The following is an 18,792-nucleotide window of genomic DNA, read 5'->3' on the forward strand; positions in this document are numbered from 1 at the left end:
TGAAGTGACTCTCAGAGCAGTTCTGGAGATGTTGTTCATGTATTTATGTCCTCATTTAGTGAGATGGCAGACGCTAAAATCATCGCAAGCGTCGCGCGCGCTTCAGTACCAGTGGTAAACAAAACCGCACGTCTGCGCCATTCATTAACACAGAGACACGCAGAATTCATATTTAAATACTCGTTTTGCTTAGAACTTGTATATAGTATTAATATTTAGTGATTAGAACTAAAACTTGTTAACCATGTATGAATGCATATTTGTCATTTTAACTGAACTTAAAAAATTATGCCTATTATGCTTATTGAAAAAATAGATAATAGTAATTATTATTAATAGAAAATACTACTACTAATTCTACTACTATACTAACAATATACAACGCACTAAGGATTAATGAGCTGCTGGGTTCATGAATATTAGTCACATTGTCAGCGTTCGCTCTAACTGATGTGCTGAAATCAAAACAGGGATGGTAATAGATGAGTGCCAGCCAATGAGATTGCCATTTGCGCATTAGCTCCGCCCACTACCGGATAAACCGCCATATCATCTGCTTGTTCTTAAAAGCTGAAGAATTCTAAATAAACTCCTTTATTTTGACAGGAAAGTGCAAGAAAGAATATCATTTACATGTAGCACGTCGATTCAGCATGGTATGTAAGACTCTCGCTCTCTCTTTTTGCATGTGTGAGAAACAGCGCTATCAGCAAAGCGACGGCGAGTCGTGCACCTTTACACTAGAGTTTACGGTACGTCAAATACAGGTACGCTGCGCATCCATTGAGCTGAACTGAAATAGTACAGATCGCTTGACGGAGAGTGAAATTCTCAAGCGCTCCGTGTTCAGCGAGTGTAAATATATCTGTGCTAAACTTGTGATAAGCATCTAACACACACACTGTCGAGTAAGATCTTAGAATTTATTAGCCAATGGCTAATGATAGACATTATTTAGTCACCCAGAGTGAAGATTTAGTTGCAAATGCGTGTGATTTACTCGCAATGTAGAGGGGTGGGAGAGAAAGAGGTGATGGGATGGTTTTTGTTTTAATGTTGTGTCCTTGCTAGACTGGTTGTCAAGCTGTAATTAGGGGAAATAAAAGGTAAAAAATTTGATAAATCAGATTGTGAACAAATCTTTTGAGTTTGTAATTTTCAGTGAACCATTTAATCCAGTCTAAAATTCTCACTGATTCGTTCACAAATATTTGATTTGGTGATTTGGTTCTTACGAACTAATTTGAGGGAGCTTATCAGCGAATAACGACTTTTTCAAACTCTTTTTCACACAAAGGTCGACTTAAATAGATATGTTATAGTCCATTTTGAGTCTTCACTAGATCTGGTCACTTTGAAAAAAAGGGGCAAGAAGATCCATAAAAATTTCTTCTTGTTGAATTCCATGGAGTAAAAAACATTATCCAGGTTTTGAACCAGTAAATATTTCAGGTGAACTATTCCTTAAAAGTTTGAGAAGAACATTGCTTTAGCAGAAGAGAAGTCTTAAACCTACAAGAAGCTGAGGAAAGATTATGTCCTAACTGTGGACAAGAAGCCAAGCCATGAAATGGATTTGCGGGCTGTTTCTGCAAAATTGATCTTGGATGAGGGATCTTCACTGCACCCTCCACTTAAGTGGTCTCAAACTGCAGCTTTGTCACGCTTTTGTTCTTTTTCCATGTTTGAATATATACACACTTAATGACAACCTTGCGTCTCTACAAATGGAGGTGATTATAACAGGTATGATTCATCAGACATCTGCCTTGATCCGTTTGTGTCAGAGCTGTTAGGAGTGGAGGATACTCTGCTGGAAGTCTTTGAAATGTTGGTGAGCATGCTATGGCCACGTCGTGCTGAAACGTACTTGCTCTACTCCACTAAGAAAACATGTTAGATGTTTAAAATCACACATTATCCAGGCTGAATCTATATAGAGTTGCAGCAAAATTTCGGCAACTGAATATATTAAGCAGAAATAGTGAAAAATAGGTTTTTCCATTTGCATATAACTTAGTTTTTTTATTTGAGTGTTAATTATTAGATTTGATTGATCAATTGATTGTTAAATTAAGTCATTTACAGTTTTGGTTTTCAGCAAAATGGAACATTTTGGTTTCTGTCAAAATTTTGGTGCATCGCTACCAAAATGACAATAATCAACATAGCCGTGACAGTATTGGCATTTCCACCTCTGACTAAGCTGTTGAACTCAAAGTTATTTGTTAGCCAATGATGTAAGGATATCTTCTTTCCTAATGGCTTTCTGAGTTCAGATGTGATGACAAAAGTCGAATTTGCGAGTTGAATCTGCAGCGCACTGTCATTTGATACGTGTGACCCTCTGTCACGGGACTGCCGTCTGCTTGTGTTACAAAGGTAGAGATTTGCTTCATCTGGATGGAGTGTGTGTGTCACCTAGTCTGCTATGTACATGGTTTAGTGGTTTAGCATTCGTGGGGTTTAGTGAGTCTGCATGTTTGTGCATGTTGAAGTCTGTGGTTCATTCTCTGATTTTTCCAGCTCATTTGAAGAAGTTGCATAGACAGCAACGGAACTACCACATTCAAGGCCCAGAAAGGCAGTAAGGACATTGTTAAAATAGTCCATGTGACATCAGTGGTTCAACGTTAATTTTACAAAGCTACGAGAATACTTTTTGTGCGCAAGGAAATCAAAAATAATGACTTTATTCAGTCTTTGACTCGCGTTCACGAGAGTACCACGACGCATGCGTAGGCATGGGCCGATTACCGGTTTCAAGGTATACCGCGATTTGAAAATTTCACGGTTTCAAAACCACTAGTATTTTCCGTTATACTGTTCCTGCGGTATGCGCTGTTTTTCATGTCCCCTTAAAGACTGAAATGTAGGAATCCCTCAGGTTGAGTGCAGTGTAGAGAGTAACACGCCCCCCCTCCTCCTGTTGGTGCGAGCGAGCGGTCAGTCACGTGTGTGTAGGATGGCCGAACTTAAGGAGCTGCCCCTGGAATTTACACGATCCGCAACCGGCTGTTTTTTGTCTTATTGCAACTCGTCTCTGTTCTGGACTTGCACAAACTGCATTGCAATGCAATCATTTTCCAAAATGTCATTTATGTGAAAATATGAAGTCCGTAAATGCTCGTTAACAGAGGCCAGAGACGCTGAAGACGGACGCACAGAGAAAAATACTGTAGCAGGCAGATCACTCACTGTTCATGATGCACGAACTATTGGAAGAAAATCCTCAATATTGATTTGGGGGTTTATATGAATGTGTTTCTGAGGGGAACTGACTGTCTTCAGAAAAGTTTACGTGGTATTTTCTTTTCATCTTGTCTCTGTATAGTTCATATTAAAGCAGTGTTTCAGCGCAGTGCTGCTTTGGTTATAGCGGTAACCAAGGAAATGCTGTATCTGGTGTTCCAGAAGCGCCTCCTGCTGTCAGAGAGTGAATCTGCGTCTCATTCAGAGCATCTGCTTTGCTTCGTCCAGGGCAGGCATGTAGTATAATTTCACAAAGCTAGTCAGAACAGAACATTCTGTTTTTGCTTCAAATTGTGTTATTATTAAATATGTATATGAATTATATAACTAAAATTAAATAACTGAAATTACAGATTTAGACTAAATAAAGATGTCAGTCTTTATTTTTCTTCTTTTTAGGAAACAAATCAAAGAAAAAATAAACAAACAAATTCTACTGTTCCTAATATTCAGTATGTTGCTCAAAAACAAAATATATTGTGTTCAGCAGAAAAAAAGTGTTTTTTTTTTACCCAGTCATTTAAAAATAACACATTTTAGAGCTGTAACGACGATACAGTGAAACCGTGATATTTTTGCTTAAGGATATCATACCGTCAAAATCTCATACCGGCACATGCCTACGCATGCGTGTGCATTCCTCTGCTTGCAAACAAGGTGCAGAGCATGCGGGTTCTACGTCAGAACTCCTGCGTCAGCATCATCACACGTGTGCGTCATGATACTCTTGTGAACGCGCGTTTACTGACACAGAAGAGAAGAAATCGTTGAATATAGTCATTATTTTTTTCATTAAAAAAATCTTAATTGTCTTCCGAAGATGAACGAAGGTCTTACAGGTTTGGAACGACAAGGTGAGTAATTAATGACAGATTTTTCATTTTTGGGTGAACTATCCCTTTAACATTTAGACAGCCCAAAACAAAGATAAATTTGATAGCCAAAAATAATTAGCAAAATTATAATGCATAATAATAATAATAATTGCATTTATTTCGTTAGTTATTTTCTCTGTGGTCATTCAGTTTTAGTTCTCTTTATTATGAACAAAAATATCTGTAATCTGTTGGTCAGGACATTGTGTAATTTGTTTTTTTGCACACTTTAGCCAGTCACCTTCTCTAAGCAAATCTGAATTTTATAATGCCATCTGTGCTTTAACTACTAAACTATTAAAGCACTCACTTCCTGTGAGCATAATATTTTGTAAGAATATTCTATAAACCATACTTAATTTTAGTTTAAAAAATTGTCATCATTTACTCAGCCTTTATATCTTATATGGAACACAAAAGAAGATATTTCGAAGAAAGCTGGTTTTGGTTACCAATGACTTCCATTTTATGGACAAAAAACATTGAAGTATTTTTCAAAATATCTTCTATGTTCACCATAAAATAGATGAGTAAATGATGACATGGTTGGGCGAACTATTCCTTTAAGACTTGGTAGAGTTGTGTATTTTGTAGGTGGCCATATGTAGAAAGTGTTGGATTCATAAATCTGATGGTGTCATTTGGCAGATCTCAGATTACTGTGGTAATACTGGCGCGATTAGCTCGACAACTCAAAGCAGTGGTGTTGACAAGCGGAATAGTTCTCTGTAATTAGAGAGCGCTCAGACACGACTGTGACATCCAAACCTCTCCGGGCTCTCGCCTGGATCCCAAAGCCTGTCATCAGCGTCACACACCAACACGCGCATCCGCTCGTAAATGATGTCACACTCAAACGCTCAGCTGGCTGGCCAGACGAGCTCAGCCTACTGAGTACAGTTACAAATGACTGTTTACATTATTGGTTTTATTGTTGGTTCTTGAAGCCTTCATAAAGCTCAGGTTTCTGGTCATCTTAAAAAGTGATGGATTACTCAAGTATTACTCAACCTTTGTCATTCCAAACCTAATGTTCAGAAGTGTAAGGCAAGTGTGAGTGGAATTTATTAATCTGTGAATATAAATTAAGTTTGTCCTCATATTCTCACTGTTGCGTTTTCTCTGAGCAGATTGCTTGATCCATCTGTCCGTTCCTTTGACGTAGGACTAAAATTATCTGGGATTAAACATTTTTGCTGCGACTTTCTAGGTTTTTGTGAAAGAATCTGAATGTCACTGCTTTTGTATTCTACAGATTTACATAGTTTTGTTTAAATATTGCATTTTTACACAAATTCAGAGCTTCACACTTGCAGTATGTGAAATTGGTGGGTTTTGTGAGTTGGAACGGCTCGTCATAGCTTGCTTTTTGTAAGGTTTCTTTACATTTAGCCTTCAAAAGAAACGTAGCATTGGGCTCTTCACTTCAGTTTATGTGCAACATGTCTTTTTTTGGTTCTTTGTGTCTGTGTTATGTCCTGCCTGCTGTCCTTCTGTTTCTTCTAATGCTTTGCACCCCTCCCTAAGTATTTGCTCTGATTCAGTGCAGCAATGCATCTGTCTATGGTCCGTTTTCCCAGGCCACCCCATTCCCAGAAGCCCCCTGCAATCAGACAGCTGGCTCTGGGTAGGGCTGGACAATAATTCAATATCAATATGTATCGCGATATAATTTTTTTCAATAACGGTGATATGATTTTTAAACACATTTTTGATATTTCAAAAAACATTTTCGTAAACTGAAAAAAAATAAATAAATCAAAATAAATTGATGCGTGTCGGTTTAGGGAAATACCGGGAAATACCCATAAATGGCGCATCATGCACGTGAGGTTATCTGACGGAGAGACGCAAAGCAGTTTAAAGCAGAGTCCTGCACGGGTCCTGTTAGGTAAACCTGCATCCGCAGTACACAACAGAACACCCGACCCGTTATCCGACAGCAGCCAGCACCAATTTAATTCTGTACCCGACCCGTTTGATATAAAGACCGCGACCTGAACCGCACCCGCATTAAATAGGCTACTGCATCAGTAAGGCAAAATTATTTATTTTCTCATGTGACACAAGCAATCAAACCAAAATAGGCATTTTAAGTTGGTGCTTTGAAGAGAAATAGACAAGCAGCGCAACAGAAGAATGATAAGAACGCGCATCCTTCCTGTATACAATACAAACTTTTGCCCACATCTTGTGAACAATCTGCCAGGCTGTTTTGAACAAATGTGCATAAACTACATACTTAAATCTTCATAAATGAAAAGAACATATTTAGATATGACTTTACTGTTAAGTGCCATTGTCTCTCCTTAAACTCTGCAGTGTATAGGCTATGCGGCCGTTAGTCCTTTACAGAAGCATTAAAAATAAATCTTAAAAATAACATGATATAGGCTACAGAAAGCGAGCAAGGAGTGCTCCCAAGTTGTCATTCACTTCAGCTGCAGCGCGAATGGCTAGAATGCGCATCGCTGCAAATCCAATGTTGAGGCTCTGCCATTATTATTGAGTTTCATTAGTCCCACTTATTTATGCGCGGTTGTTCACGGGAAAGTGAGCAAGACACGACAGTTATGGTATCATGATTATAGTTAAATAAGCTGAAAGACATAATATAAAGAAATTAGCTACATTTATTTTCAAATTAAATATCACAACACACATTTATCATTCAGTCTAGTGCGTTTTACATAAAGCTTTTGTAACATTGTACACGACACCATTCAAAGCATTCTTATACACTTTTCCATACTTTTTTGGGAAAGAAATTATAGAAATTAATAATTTAATTTAGCAAGGATGCTTAAAATTGATCAAAAGTGATGATAAAGGCATTTATAATGTTACAAAAGATTTTTATTTCAGATAAATAGTGTTCATATCGATATCGGAATTATATCGTATCGACCGAAATTAAGAAATATATCGTGATATAAATTTTGGCCATATCGTCCAGCCCTAGCTCTGGGGGAGCTATTGTCCCTGTGCGTATGCCAGGTCCTGCACAGCTCTTTGTTTCCCCTCTCAAATCAGTATGGGAGCTCCTCATCCTCACTTTATTCCCAAAAATCCTCACACCCATGTGTCTGTCTGTTGTTTCCCAACAGGGAGCAGTGGTAGCTGTATGGTAGTGTTGGAAGTGTCCAGTGTTGTAGAGAGGCTGATGGGGTTTCAGTATGCTTATCTTAATTCATCATTTGCTCACTCTCTTGTCGTTCCGATTGATTGAATTTATTCTGTGGAACAGAAGATATTTTGTCTTAATGCTCTAAAGTCATACAGGTTTGGAATAACATGAGGGACTATCCTGATAAGGGGTAGTGATAGACTTATATCAGCAGGCCCTGGGACATAATCAGGGTGGGTTGGCATTTAGTTGGCCCGTATTTGTCACAACACTGGGACAGCATTCCTGTAGTTCTCCTCTATTGTATTTATTTATTTATTTTGACATCAGCATCGGTCGAAATTAGTAATTTCATTGCATGTGCTCATGTTTTTTTTTGTTGTTTTTTTTACATTTTGATTATCCTTGCCATCATCTAACTGATTGACTCATTTTATTTAATCTTTAAAAACATTAATAATTTAATAACACTGTTAAATATTTAGAGAATCTCAAAATAAATAAACAATTTCATACTGCTGTGAGCCTAAATTCAATAATAGTAATTAAAACTATTAATTTTAGTTTGTAGTGTTTTTTCAATTTATTCATGAAATCTTATTTATTCTAAATAATATAGAAATTTGAATACTGGCCATTTTGTTGTTATTATCCAGAAAATTAATTAATTGATTAATTACTTTTAGTACTTTGAACTGTGCAGTTTTTTTTTTTTTTTGTATTTGTTTAAAAATTATTTTAGCAAATTATAAGTAAATATTATCAATTCATTGTTAATTTAAAGGGTTAGTTCACCCAAAAATGAAAATTAGCCCATAAATTACTCGCCCTTAAGTCATCCTAGATGTACATGACTTTCTTCTTTCAGACGAATCCAGTCGGAGTTTTATAAAAAATTGTCTTTGATCTTTCAAGCTGTTTAATGCCACTCAGCGGGTGTTGCAGTGCATCAGTCCAAAAGAAGTGAAATAAAAAGCGCCTATCCATAAAAAAAAATGTCTCACACGGCTCCGGGGGGGTGAACAAAGTCCTCCTGTAGCGAATCGATGCGTTTTTGTAAGAAAAATAACCATATTTAAAACGTAATAATCACTTTAATGTAGCTTGCGCTCACTGTTGTAAAGGGAAGCAGTTCCGGGCGGATGACGTATGGAGGTCGGCTTTGCGCATGCGCCGCTCAGAAGTGACACACGCGGAAACGCAGTGGAGAGATCAAAACAAAACAACGGTCACAAATTAGAAGTACAAAACGAGGATTTGTAAAGAAGAATGTCGGAGGATTTCGATATAAGCCAAGAGGAGACTTTGCTTCCTTTGCTCCTGTTAACAAACGTTGGTTCTCACGAGACTCACTGGCGCATGTGCAACGCTGACCACTTTGCTTCCTTTGCTCCTGTTAACAAACGTTGGTTTTCACGAGACTCACTGGCGCATGTGCAACGCTGACCTCGTACGTCATGCTCCCGAAGCTGCTTCTGTGTACAACTGTTGACGCAAAATACATTAAAGTGATTATTACGTTTTGAATATGGATATTTTTCTTACAAAAACGCATCGATTTTTTAACCTTCAAAATGTGCATATATTGTATAAATGTATTTATGAAATTATTTATTCTAAATAATATAGAATTTTGTTTTTATTTGCCAACATTTATTTTAGTATAAAAAAATAATTTTTTTTTGCAAATGTAAGTTGTTTGCAAATAATTTCATTGCATCTTATCAGTAAAGCTGGTTCTGTAATCAGCGGTAAATCTCCATCACCTGCGGGCTTTCACATTGAGCAGCATTAACTACACAGAGCCGTTGTTCATTGACGAGCTGCGCAAAAAATCGCGCGAATATGAACGTGGTTTTGCGCAGCTCGTCAGTGAACAATCATATTTTATGACTCGATCAGTACTCACCAACTTGGCCGATCTCAGGAACCGATCGCAATTTGATGACGTCAACGCCTGACGACGTACATGATGCGTGGGGACATAAATGATTTGGCGCCACAGTCAAGTCATTGCCGGTGTCGAAATGCTATGACGTTTCAAGAAACAATGAAAAATTCGCAGTTTGTCGTGTGTTTTGCATGATGATATGATGAATAGATGGTTCATTTTTAACAGCAGATTCAGTGACGTTAGAGCTGATCTGCGCCTCACTGCACGTGTCTGCGGCGCGTTACGGCTCCACGGCCAACGGAGCTGATGGCGGCTGCTCTAGTCAGTGCTTGTGTTTATCAGCCAGCCGTGGCACGTTTCTGAAGCGGCTCTCCGCACTGCTTGGTTAAGAATAGTCTTTTGTGAGTTGTCACATCGTGGAGGATGGAACAAAAACAGAGGTTTCCCCAGTAACAGCTGTACACAAAGCAGCGCTGAGCTCACAAACGCTGCTTTATCAGGCATATAACGTGCAAGATGAAATGAAAATGACATCGAAAATTTTCTAAACATAGTCTTCCTTCAGAAATACAGTGATATAAAAACACCCACCATGACAAGAAATCGGTACTCCGTATTGGCTGCAAAAATCCTGATCGGAGCATCCCTACTGAAGACTTAAGTAATGGCTCTTGAAAATTCAGCTTTGCCATCAGAAGAAAAAATTACATTTTCAAATATATTAAAATAGAAAAAAAATTGTAATAATATTTCATAATATTAAATATTAATGTTTTTGGTGTTTTTTGGTCAATTAAATGCAACCTTGGTGAGCCTTAGAGACTTCTCTTAATAAAAGATCTTAGCAACCCCAAACTTTTAAACAATGCAGTATATTAATCCAATGTTATGTGCAATTAATGTGATGGTTCACAAAAAGTCAAGTCACCTTTATTACTATAGTGCTTTATTCAATACAGATTGTGTCAAAGCAGCTTTATGGAGATCAACAGGAAATTAACAGATTTATCAATTATGGAAACTTAATAAAGAAAGTCTTTATTCACCTCAAGTCAGTTTAATGTTGGTTCAGTTCAGATAGGGCTGCACGATAAATCATATTTTAAGATTGATCATGATTTCTACTTCTCACAATTTATTAAGCATAATTGCTCAAATAATAGTGTAATACAACCTATCTGTTATCTTTCACTTTCTCACAAACCATGCAAGTTGATTTGTGCTTATGTGAAAGTGCAATAATTATGATGAAATTTATTTTTTTTAAATGACAGTAAGCCGTGATTAATAATTGTGATTTCATTTTTGAGCAAAATAATTGTGATTTAACCGTGTAACCATTATTGTGCAGCCCTAAGTATCAGTGTGAAGTTCATCAATTTTGATATGAGTTCAACTTAGCTATTAAAAAAAAAAAAAGATTAGCACTTTTTGCATGACATTTGCACAGAATTTAATCATCAGAACAAAGTTATCATGTATGAAATATTTTTGGATAAACAATAAGGGGACCGTGGGGAAACAGTGGGGGGAAAAAACATCTTTGTTGCATATGCAAGAAAAATTAAGGAAAAAGTTGTTGCTGAAAAGTTGAAAGTAAACGGGTTACAAATAATTGATATTAATGAAATTAAATCCATACTACAGCCCTAGTTTCATATCATCAGTCACCCGAGGCTTCATTTGCTGCTTTATGTGTTGATTTAGTATCATATTGAAGCTAAAATATTTAGTATTGATCCAACCATATGTTGGACATATTTGTTGGGATATCAGCCACTGAACTGGGCTCTTGCGCAGTCCCATTTGATTCCTGCTGTCACTTCACAGAAAAGCGGGCAAGCAGGAGAACCAGAACACCACAGATGAGAAGAGAGAAACAGGAAAAAGGGGCACACAGGAAGGAAGTGAGAGTTCAGTCTCACAACATGTGTGTGTGGCCATGGATGTGTCATTCTGATTCCCAGTCTGTATTCCAGGAGCCCCCTACTGTTCCTGCTGCACTGACTGAGCCCTGGCGGCTGCTGACTGCAGATTTTACCTTATATGGTCATCCTCAGCTCCCCGCCTGTCGGCCTTCCAGACCCATTTCCTCTTTCCTTTACATAGGCTGAAGCACAGTGCTTGCACCCAATAGATTCTTTGATAGGAGCATAGAAGAAAAAGGGGCAGTGTGAAGGGAATTTTTTTTGGATGATGTGTCAAGTCCACTGTGGTCATTAGGAGATTTGTTTTGTGATTATTTATAAAAATGTTGGCAAAAAAGATGGCAAAAGTCAGTCACTTTGTGATTTAATTATTTATTTATTTATTTATTTATTTATAATATAGTAAATTAGATATCTAAATAATAATTATATATAAACTTGCATATTTGTCTTTACTATTTTTTAGGTTGTTCATCCATAATGAATTGCATTTTTGTGTTTAAAATAATTTAATGTATTTTTTTTTAAGTGTTTTAGTGTTAAACCACAGGATCTCAGATAATCTGGTGATCTTTCTACTTAATTTCTTTACTCTATTCTACCCTACCCTCCTCCATTTAGGTCATATGTATTAGTCAACTGCATACACCTGCTGGCCCTGAGCAGCTCTCATTCTGACACACAGTTGGCTCCGCCCTCTCAGTCCTGATTGGCTGTATGCGTGGCTCATGTAAAATGACATGACGTCTGGTTGGACAGCTGCTGGGGTGCTTCAGTCAGGTCAGCTGTAGTCTGCTGCCTCTGGGTCCTCACGGGCTCGCAGAGGAAATGGAAATTTCCATGCTGACTAGATAAGACAGACATGCTTCAGCTACTGCAGAAAGCGGCTCTGCCTCTGTAATACTTTCTGTTGGCCACCTCCACAGTGTGTCCCGTCTTTCTGTCTCTTTCATTTCCTCCTTTCCATGTCTCTTTCATTTCCTCCTTTCCATGTCTCTCTTCACTGGTAACTCTCTCTCTCTCTCTCTCTCTCTCTCTCTCTCTTTCTCTCTCTCTCTCTCTCTCTCTGAGGTGAGGAAGCTTGTTTTAAATATGGTTTATTGAATGTATGGGTTAAGGCAGATCTGTGTTACTTGAGGTGAGGGATCTGCAGTAATGCTGCTACTGTTGCTACGCAACAGGTTAGAGTAACTGCACTGCAACGGCGGTTTTGGATGGCTCCGGTTTTAGTAAGCTATAATGAATTTAACAAAAATATTCATGATATAAGTTCAGCATAATGCATGCTGGATTAATCTCAGACTTTTTTCACCATAAAATCGGCCAATCAAAACATTGCAAAGACAAAAAAACATCTGCCTGTAACTGCTGTAACTTGTTTGTATTTCTTATGAGCAGGCACTCTAACAATGTCTGTGAAAATGCACATATCATATAGACATCTTGCCGACAAATTTTGTTCTATAAAGGATCTTTACTAGGCTTTCAAAAGATCTAGAATCATGTAATCACTCTATAGCTGCATTTCTGTTTTTTTACAAGTTGCTCATCCTTGTGATCACAAGCCTGCATATATAAGCACATAGACGAGTTTTATATACTCTCTCTGAATGTGTTAATAAATAATAAAGCAAGCCGATCTAGAATCCATAAGCAGATGATCACTGATGACCTTCTGCTCCGATGTCAGTGATCCATAAATCCAAATGCCAGTAATATAACGGCTAATGTGTGCATCATCCTGATCTTCTTTTAGAGGCTTTGATTTACAGGAAGGTTCTCGAGAGAGAACTAGTGCCCTTATATCACCTCCCCCATCTTTTCTGCCATCGCTTCCTTCCACATGTCTGACTAAACGAGCCAAAAAAGAAGTGCAAAAGATCATGGGATAACCAGTGTTCTTGGTATGTTTTGTTTTGCAGCATGTGATGGTTAAACAACTGCTGCCCAAGGATTGACTCCATTCCATCAGTGTTTATTTTATTTGTACATTTATTTATTAATTAATTTTATATTTTTACATTAGTTTTTTGTTTTTATTGCATTTACAGTAAGAAATGTAAAAAGCAGAAATGTTAGGCAAAACATTTTTTTTTTATAGCACATGAATTCTTCTGTAAAACTGTTGAAATGTGTCAGTACTTTTCTAGATGTATGACCTTCTGTTTCCGTGACTTTTTCCAACAGTGCATTACAGGTCACAACTTCCTAACACAGACAACATCAGTGATTCTCTTACACTAGTCTCATGCAAACACGTATCTTGGTTTGTTGTTTTTTGGTGCATGTGATGGTTGACAGACTGCTGCCCACAGCTGGATTTTAAATTAGGAACTTTAAGTGAATTCTGTTTTTATTGGCAAGCAGCAGCGCTGTATCAGTGTGTGAGAGCCAGTCTGTCTGTATGTTTGTTTAGCTGTTCATGAAGTGATTGGTAATCGGTGTTCCTGATAATAGGCCTCTGTGTGTGATTCTTGGATTATTTTCTCTGTTTCAAGAACATCATCTTGCGTATTCCTCTGTCTGTCTTTCTCTCCAGTTACCTTTGATCTTTTCTTGCGAAATGCTGTTTTGGTGCCTTTTTCGTTCTTCTCATTTGAAACTACCACACGCACTTCAAAAGAAACGGGGTGGTTAGCTAGCAAATAGCTGTGAAAGGTATAGTTTCTCTTCCGTAAGGCTGTGTTATAACCATGCCCAGACTTGAGAAGGAATGTGTACACAGAGTGGTTTTCCACACAGGTGGGTTGTGTCTTTTTGTACAGGCCAGGCCTGAGAATAGCCCAGGGTGTTGTGCTTTACTGGGCTGGGCTTTCTGCTGTGATGTCATCGCACCATAGGCAAAGCAGCAGCGTGGACAAAAGTGTGGGTGTGGTCGTCTCGGGACACATGATCACACAGCCCTGTGCAGAGATTGTGGTCTCGCAAGAGATCAAAGGTCGTGACCCGGAGAGCAGAGGGCACTGATGTCATCAGGAAGTCAGCTGACTGGGCATGGGACTGCAGCCATGCCTTTATTTGGCTTCTTTGTTTGCTGTGTACAAGGGAGAGGAGGGAAATCTTCTGTTGTTTTTCATATACAAACATGCGTGCAAACAGTCACATTGGATGTGATGGTGAAATCTGGCTGCCTTTGGACTGACTAGTCTACATCTCTTTAAATACAAAATCTTAGTAATATTTGGAAATTTAAATATAGTATAAAAGTAAAATACAGTCAAAATATATATTTTTTAAAATGTATAAATAAGGCTTGTTATCCACAGTGTTGATTTTATGTATATGCACCAATGTTATTTACCTACTTTTTAAAAATATAAATAAAACATTTTTGACTTATGATGCAAAAAATCTCTGAACTGATTAATTTAAACTGTCCATTTTAAAGAACTGATGGAAGGAATCAAATATTTACCAAAATAAGATGTGCAATTACATTTATAGTTCTATTCCCAATATTAGTTAAATGTATAATAAAATAGAATTAATATATTGTTCGTGTTTATCTTTGCATTTAATATTTAACTGTCGTGGTTTATAATTATCATAGATCTTTTTATTGTGGCAAAATAGTCTCGTTTTAGCTTTCTCACACTTTCTTTACGCCCAAACCTCCTTGTGACCTTTCACTCTGAGTGAAAGGGTCAAGGGCCCGTTGCACGTGTATTTCTGTGTCTGCATTCAGATGCAGAGCTGCGAGAACAAAAGCCCAGCAATCTGTTTTTATTATGAATAAGCTGCCGTGTGTAAATGTTTCTGCTGTTGGTTTGAATGACCGGATGAGCTATTGTTTGACAATTTGGAAAAGAATGGCTTTCTCTCCCCCCTCATTTCATGAGCACAGGCCAGGCCATTAGTGTTTGTTTTGGTGTTAAGTAGAGCTGGCATTGTTAGAGCTCAGTTCATTTACCCAAAGAGCCGAATGCTTTCATAATCTAATATTTGTCTTTGTGTTTTCTCTCTGCAGACGGGCCGTATCGATAAGGCCTACCCTACAGTATGTGGCCACACTGGCCCTGTTCTGGACATTGATTGGTGTCCTCACAATGACCAGGTCATCGCTAGTGGATCTGAAGACTGCACTGTGATGGTACGTCACCCTTCCTTACATTTGCTGTCATCATGGCACGAGGTGAATGTTGAGACAAGTAGGTGATACTGCGCGTGTGTCGCGGTCGGATGAGCTATTGTTTGACAATTTGGAAAAGAATGGCTTTCTCTCCCCTCATTTCATGAGCGCAGGCCAGGCCATTAGTGTTTGTTTTGGTGTTAAGTAGAGCTGGCATTGTTAGAGCTCAGTTCATTTACCCAAAGAGCCGAATGCTTTCATAATCTAATATTTGTCTTTGTGTTTTCTCTCTGCAGACGGGCCGTATCGATAAGGCCTACCCTACAGTATGTGGCCACACTGGCCCTGTTCTGGACATTGATTGGTGTCCTCACAATGACCAGGTCATCGCTAGTGGATCTGAAGACTGCACTGTGATGGTACGTCACCCTTCCTTACATTTGCTGTCATCATGGCACGAGGTGAATGTTGAGACAAGTAGGTGATACTGCGCGTGTGTCGCGGTCGAGTATTCTTTGAAAGCTGTGTGGACTCGGTTGTGCGCGAGACGGAACGGAATGCAGAAAGTGAAGTATACCCAGATCTTTAGTGGTCAGTTGCTGCAGAGCGTGCCAAAAAGATGAAAATATCTAGTGAAAAAAAGAGAATGTTTTGTTTTTAATGATATAATTGTTTTCAATGTTTTGGCAGATGCTGTGATGCCAAAGCGGAATTTTCAGCAGTCATTACTCCCGTTTTCAGTATCACATGTTCTTCAGAAATTATTCTAATATGCTCATTTTGGTGCTCAATAAACATTTATTATTAATGATGTTGAAAAAAGTTGCGCTGCTTAGTATTTTTGTGGAAAACATTTTTTTGGTTTCTTTGACTAGAAAGTTAAAAAGAACAGCATTTATTTGAAATAGAAATCTTTTGTTACTTTTAATCAATTTAATATTAGAAAGTGTTAATTTCTTTAAAAAACGATCCCAAACTTGGTAGTACATGTATAAATGATATAAATGTATATAAATTATAACTAACTATTCAATTCTGCAATGTGATGTTAATTGTCAGAATTATACACCTTAATGCGTTTTTGAACCCCTAATCATAAGCATTTCTTCTACACTTAATTTGACACTGACTTAACTGTTGAATAGCAGCAAGTTTTGATTCTGTACAGAAATTCACAAGATGGCATTGTGCCGTTTATTTTTATTTTATGTAGTACAACCCTTGCTAAACCCCTGCAGTTATTCTAAAGCTTGTTTTTTGATGGGTGGATATGACCATTTGTAGATAAAGTTTCCTTGAATAGCCGGCATCACATCTCCACCCAGCCATTGAGTCCATGTGTGGCTGGCAAAGTCTGCCCCATGACTCATGTGAACGGCAGTAGATCGGATCACAGCATAACTGAAGGCTTGCTCTTCTGGACTGTTTTAGATTAGTTTAAGCCCAGCCTGAAGTCATTGAATCAGCAGTTACTATTTTATAGTCCTGAGGTCAGTCTGGCTGGCTCTGGGTCTATTTATCATGCTACTAGCCCTTGTTTGGCCAGTGTGCAGAAAAAACAGCAACTCTAGTGCTTGTGTACATGTAATGAGTGTTGAGTTTAACAGGACACTGTCTCTTGTCCTCTCTTGAGGAATACGGAGTCCTGGAAAGTTGATGATTCCTACGTGTTTTTTTGTTTGTTTGTTTTGTTTTTTTGCCCTACATTCCCAGATTCATGAAATCTGAATTATATTGAAGTATAGACATGCTGGAGGGCAATTTCATTAGTTACCTATGATGTGTTTAGGGGATGATGATGATGATGATGATAATGACATTAAACCGGTTTAGCAGTGGCTATGTGAGGGAATAAGGTACACTCATCCAGTCTATTACACAGTCTATTATATAGAAATATTTAGTCTTAAAATGTTGTGATTATCCAATCAGAATCAAGTGTTTCTGAGAGCTGTTGTATGTAATACATGTATGTAATAAATGCTGAGAATAATCGATGTGTAGCTGAGAAGAATGGAAGTTAAGGAGAGAGGCTGACTTAAAAATCGCATACTACTATTACTATTTCTGCCATAAAAATTCTGCTGGACTCCATTATTTGCCCTCTGCTGCCACCTTCAGGAAAATTAATGAAACGAGTGAAAATGAATGTAACTTTAAAATTAATAAATCAATGTAAAGTGAAACAAAATAGTTTAATCAGATTTCATCATAATGTAGTTAAAACAACACTGAATTAAACGTAGTTGTTTAAATTACTGTTATTTATATACAGGTGGTATTTTTTTATATTTTGAATTAGCATTTTGATATTTTTATTTTAAATGTTAGTAATTTAGTTATGTGCTTTTGTCATTTTATTAGTTTTTTTTATTTGTCTATTTCTATTTCCATTTCAGTTTTGTTTCACTTTTTTCCAGTTAATTGCCAATACAACATTTCTAACATTTATTTTCATACAAAAAAAAAATCTTTCAGTTTTTCATCTGATATTTGCGACCTCCTGGCAAATTAATTATTAATTATAGAAGTAAAACAAGGTGATTTGTTTTATAAAATTTTTGGTTCACAATATGATTCATTTTAGCAACTGTTTGATTCAGTGTTATTTATATGCTATTTGGTATTTATTAATATTTTAAATTGGCATTTATTTTTATATTTCAGTTTTTATTTTAGTAAGTTAGTTATGTCATTTATTATTTTTTTTATATTTCTGTTTAGCTTTATTTTCATTTGTTTTAGTTTTTAGTAATAATGTACTTCAATTTACACCTTATTTCATTTAGTTGCAAAGGCAACATTTCTAATTTTCAGTTTTTCCATTTTTTTTTTACGTCTAATTTTTTCATTTAATATTTATGTATTTTTATTTCAGCATTATTTAATTTGGCGAAAGTGATTTTGTAATGGTTTTAGGCTTGTTTAACGATATACTTCATTTCCATGTATACTTGCACTTCAGTAATATTTTAGATGAATTGTATATTTGAATATCAGAATCAGAATCAGAATGAGCTTTATTGCCAGGTATGTTTACACATACGAGGAATTTGTTTTCGTGACAGAAGCTTCCACAGTGTAACAGAATGACAGTGACAGAACAAAAAACACAGATAATAAAAAATAAAAATAAATAAAAAAATAGAACAAGTAAATAAGGAATAAAAATATACAAATCGACAATTGTATGTACAGGTATATAACAATAGACAGTTGTATGTACAGGTATATTATGTGCAAATTGAAATGTAGATTGAGTATGTGTGTTAGATAAATAAGTGTATGAGTGAATAAATAGTGTGTGTTCCACAGTTATTGTCAAGTGTTCATGAGATGGATGGCCTGAGGGAAGAAACTGTTCCTGTGTCTGCTCTGTAGCGTCGACCAGATGGCAACAGTTCAAAGAGGAGAGTGTGCTGGATGTGAGGGGTCCAGAGTGATTCTGCCAGCCCTTTTGCTCACTCTGGATAAGTACAGTTCTTGGAGAGAAGGGAGGGTTGTACCAATGATTCGCTCAGCAGTCCAGACTATCCTCTGTAGTCTTCTGAGGTCAGATTTGGTAACTGAGCTGAACCAGACAGTTATAGAAGTGCAGAGGACAGATTCAATGATGGCGGAGTAGAACTGTTTCAGCAGCTCCTGTG

At 37.2% G+C, this 18,792-nt stretch overlaps 1 protein-coding gene across 2 annotated transcripts in view; it reads left to right on the forward strand.

The window, feature by feature from the left end:
• The window catches only part of LOC107696062 (coronin-1C), a 56,037-nt gene that overhangs the window by 27,041 nt on the left and 10,204 nt on the right, over positions 1 to 18,792 (forward strand). For both annotated transcript variants that reach the window (XM_016496207.1, XM_016496208.1), the window contains one exon: positions 15,044 to 15,166. In XM_016496207.1, the coding sequence (XP_016351693.1) occupies positions 15,044 to 15,166 (123 nt within the window). The remainder of the gene's footprint in view (positions 1 to 15,043; positions 15,167 to 18,792) is intronic.

This window comes from Sinocyclocheilus anshuiensis, unplaced genomic scaffold (genome assembly GCF_001515605.1).
Source record: "Sinocyclocheilus anshuiensis isolate Anshui unplaced genomic scaffold, SAMN03320099.WGS_v1.1 scaffold935, whole genome shotgun sequence".
In the NCBI taxonomy this organism is placed as follows: domain Eukaryota; kingdom Metazoa; phylum Chordata; class Actinopteri; order Cypriniformes; family Cyprinidae; genus Sinocyclocheilus; species Sinocyclocheilus anshuiensis.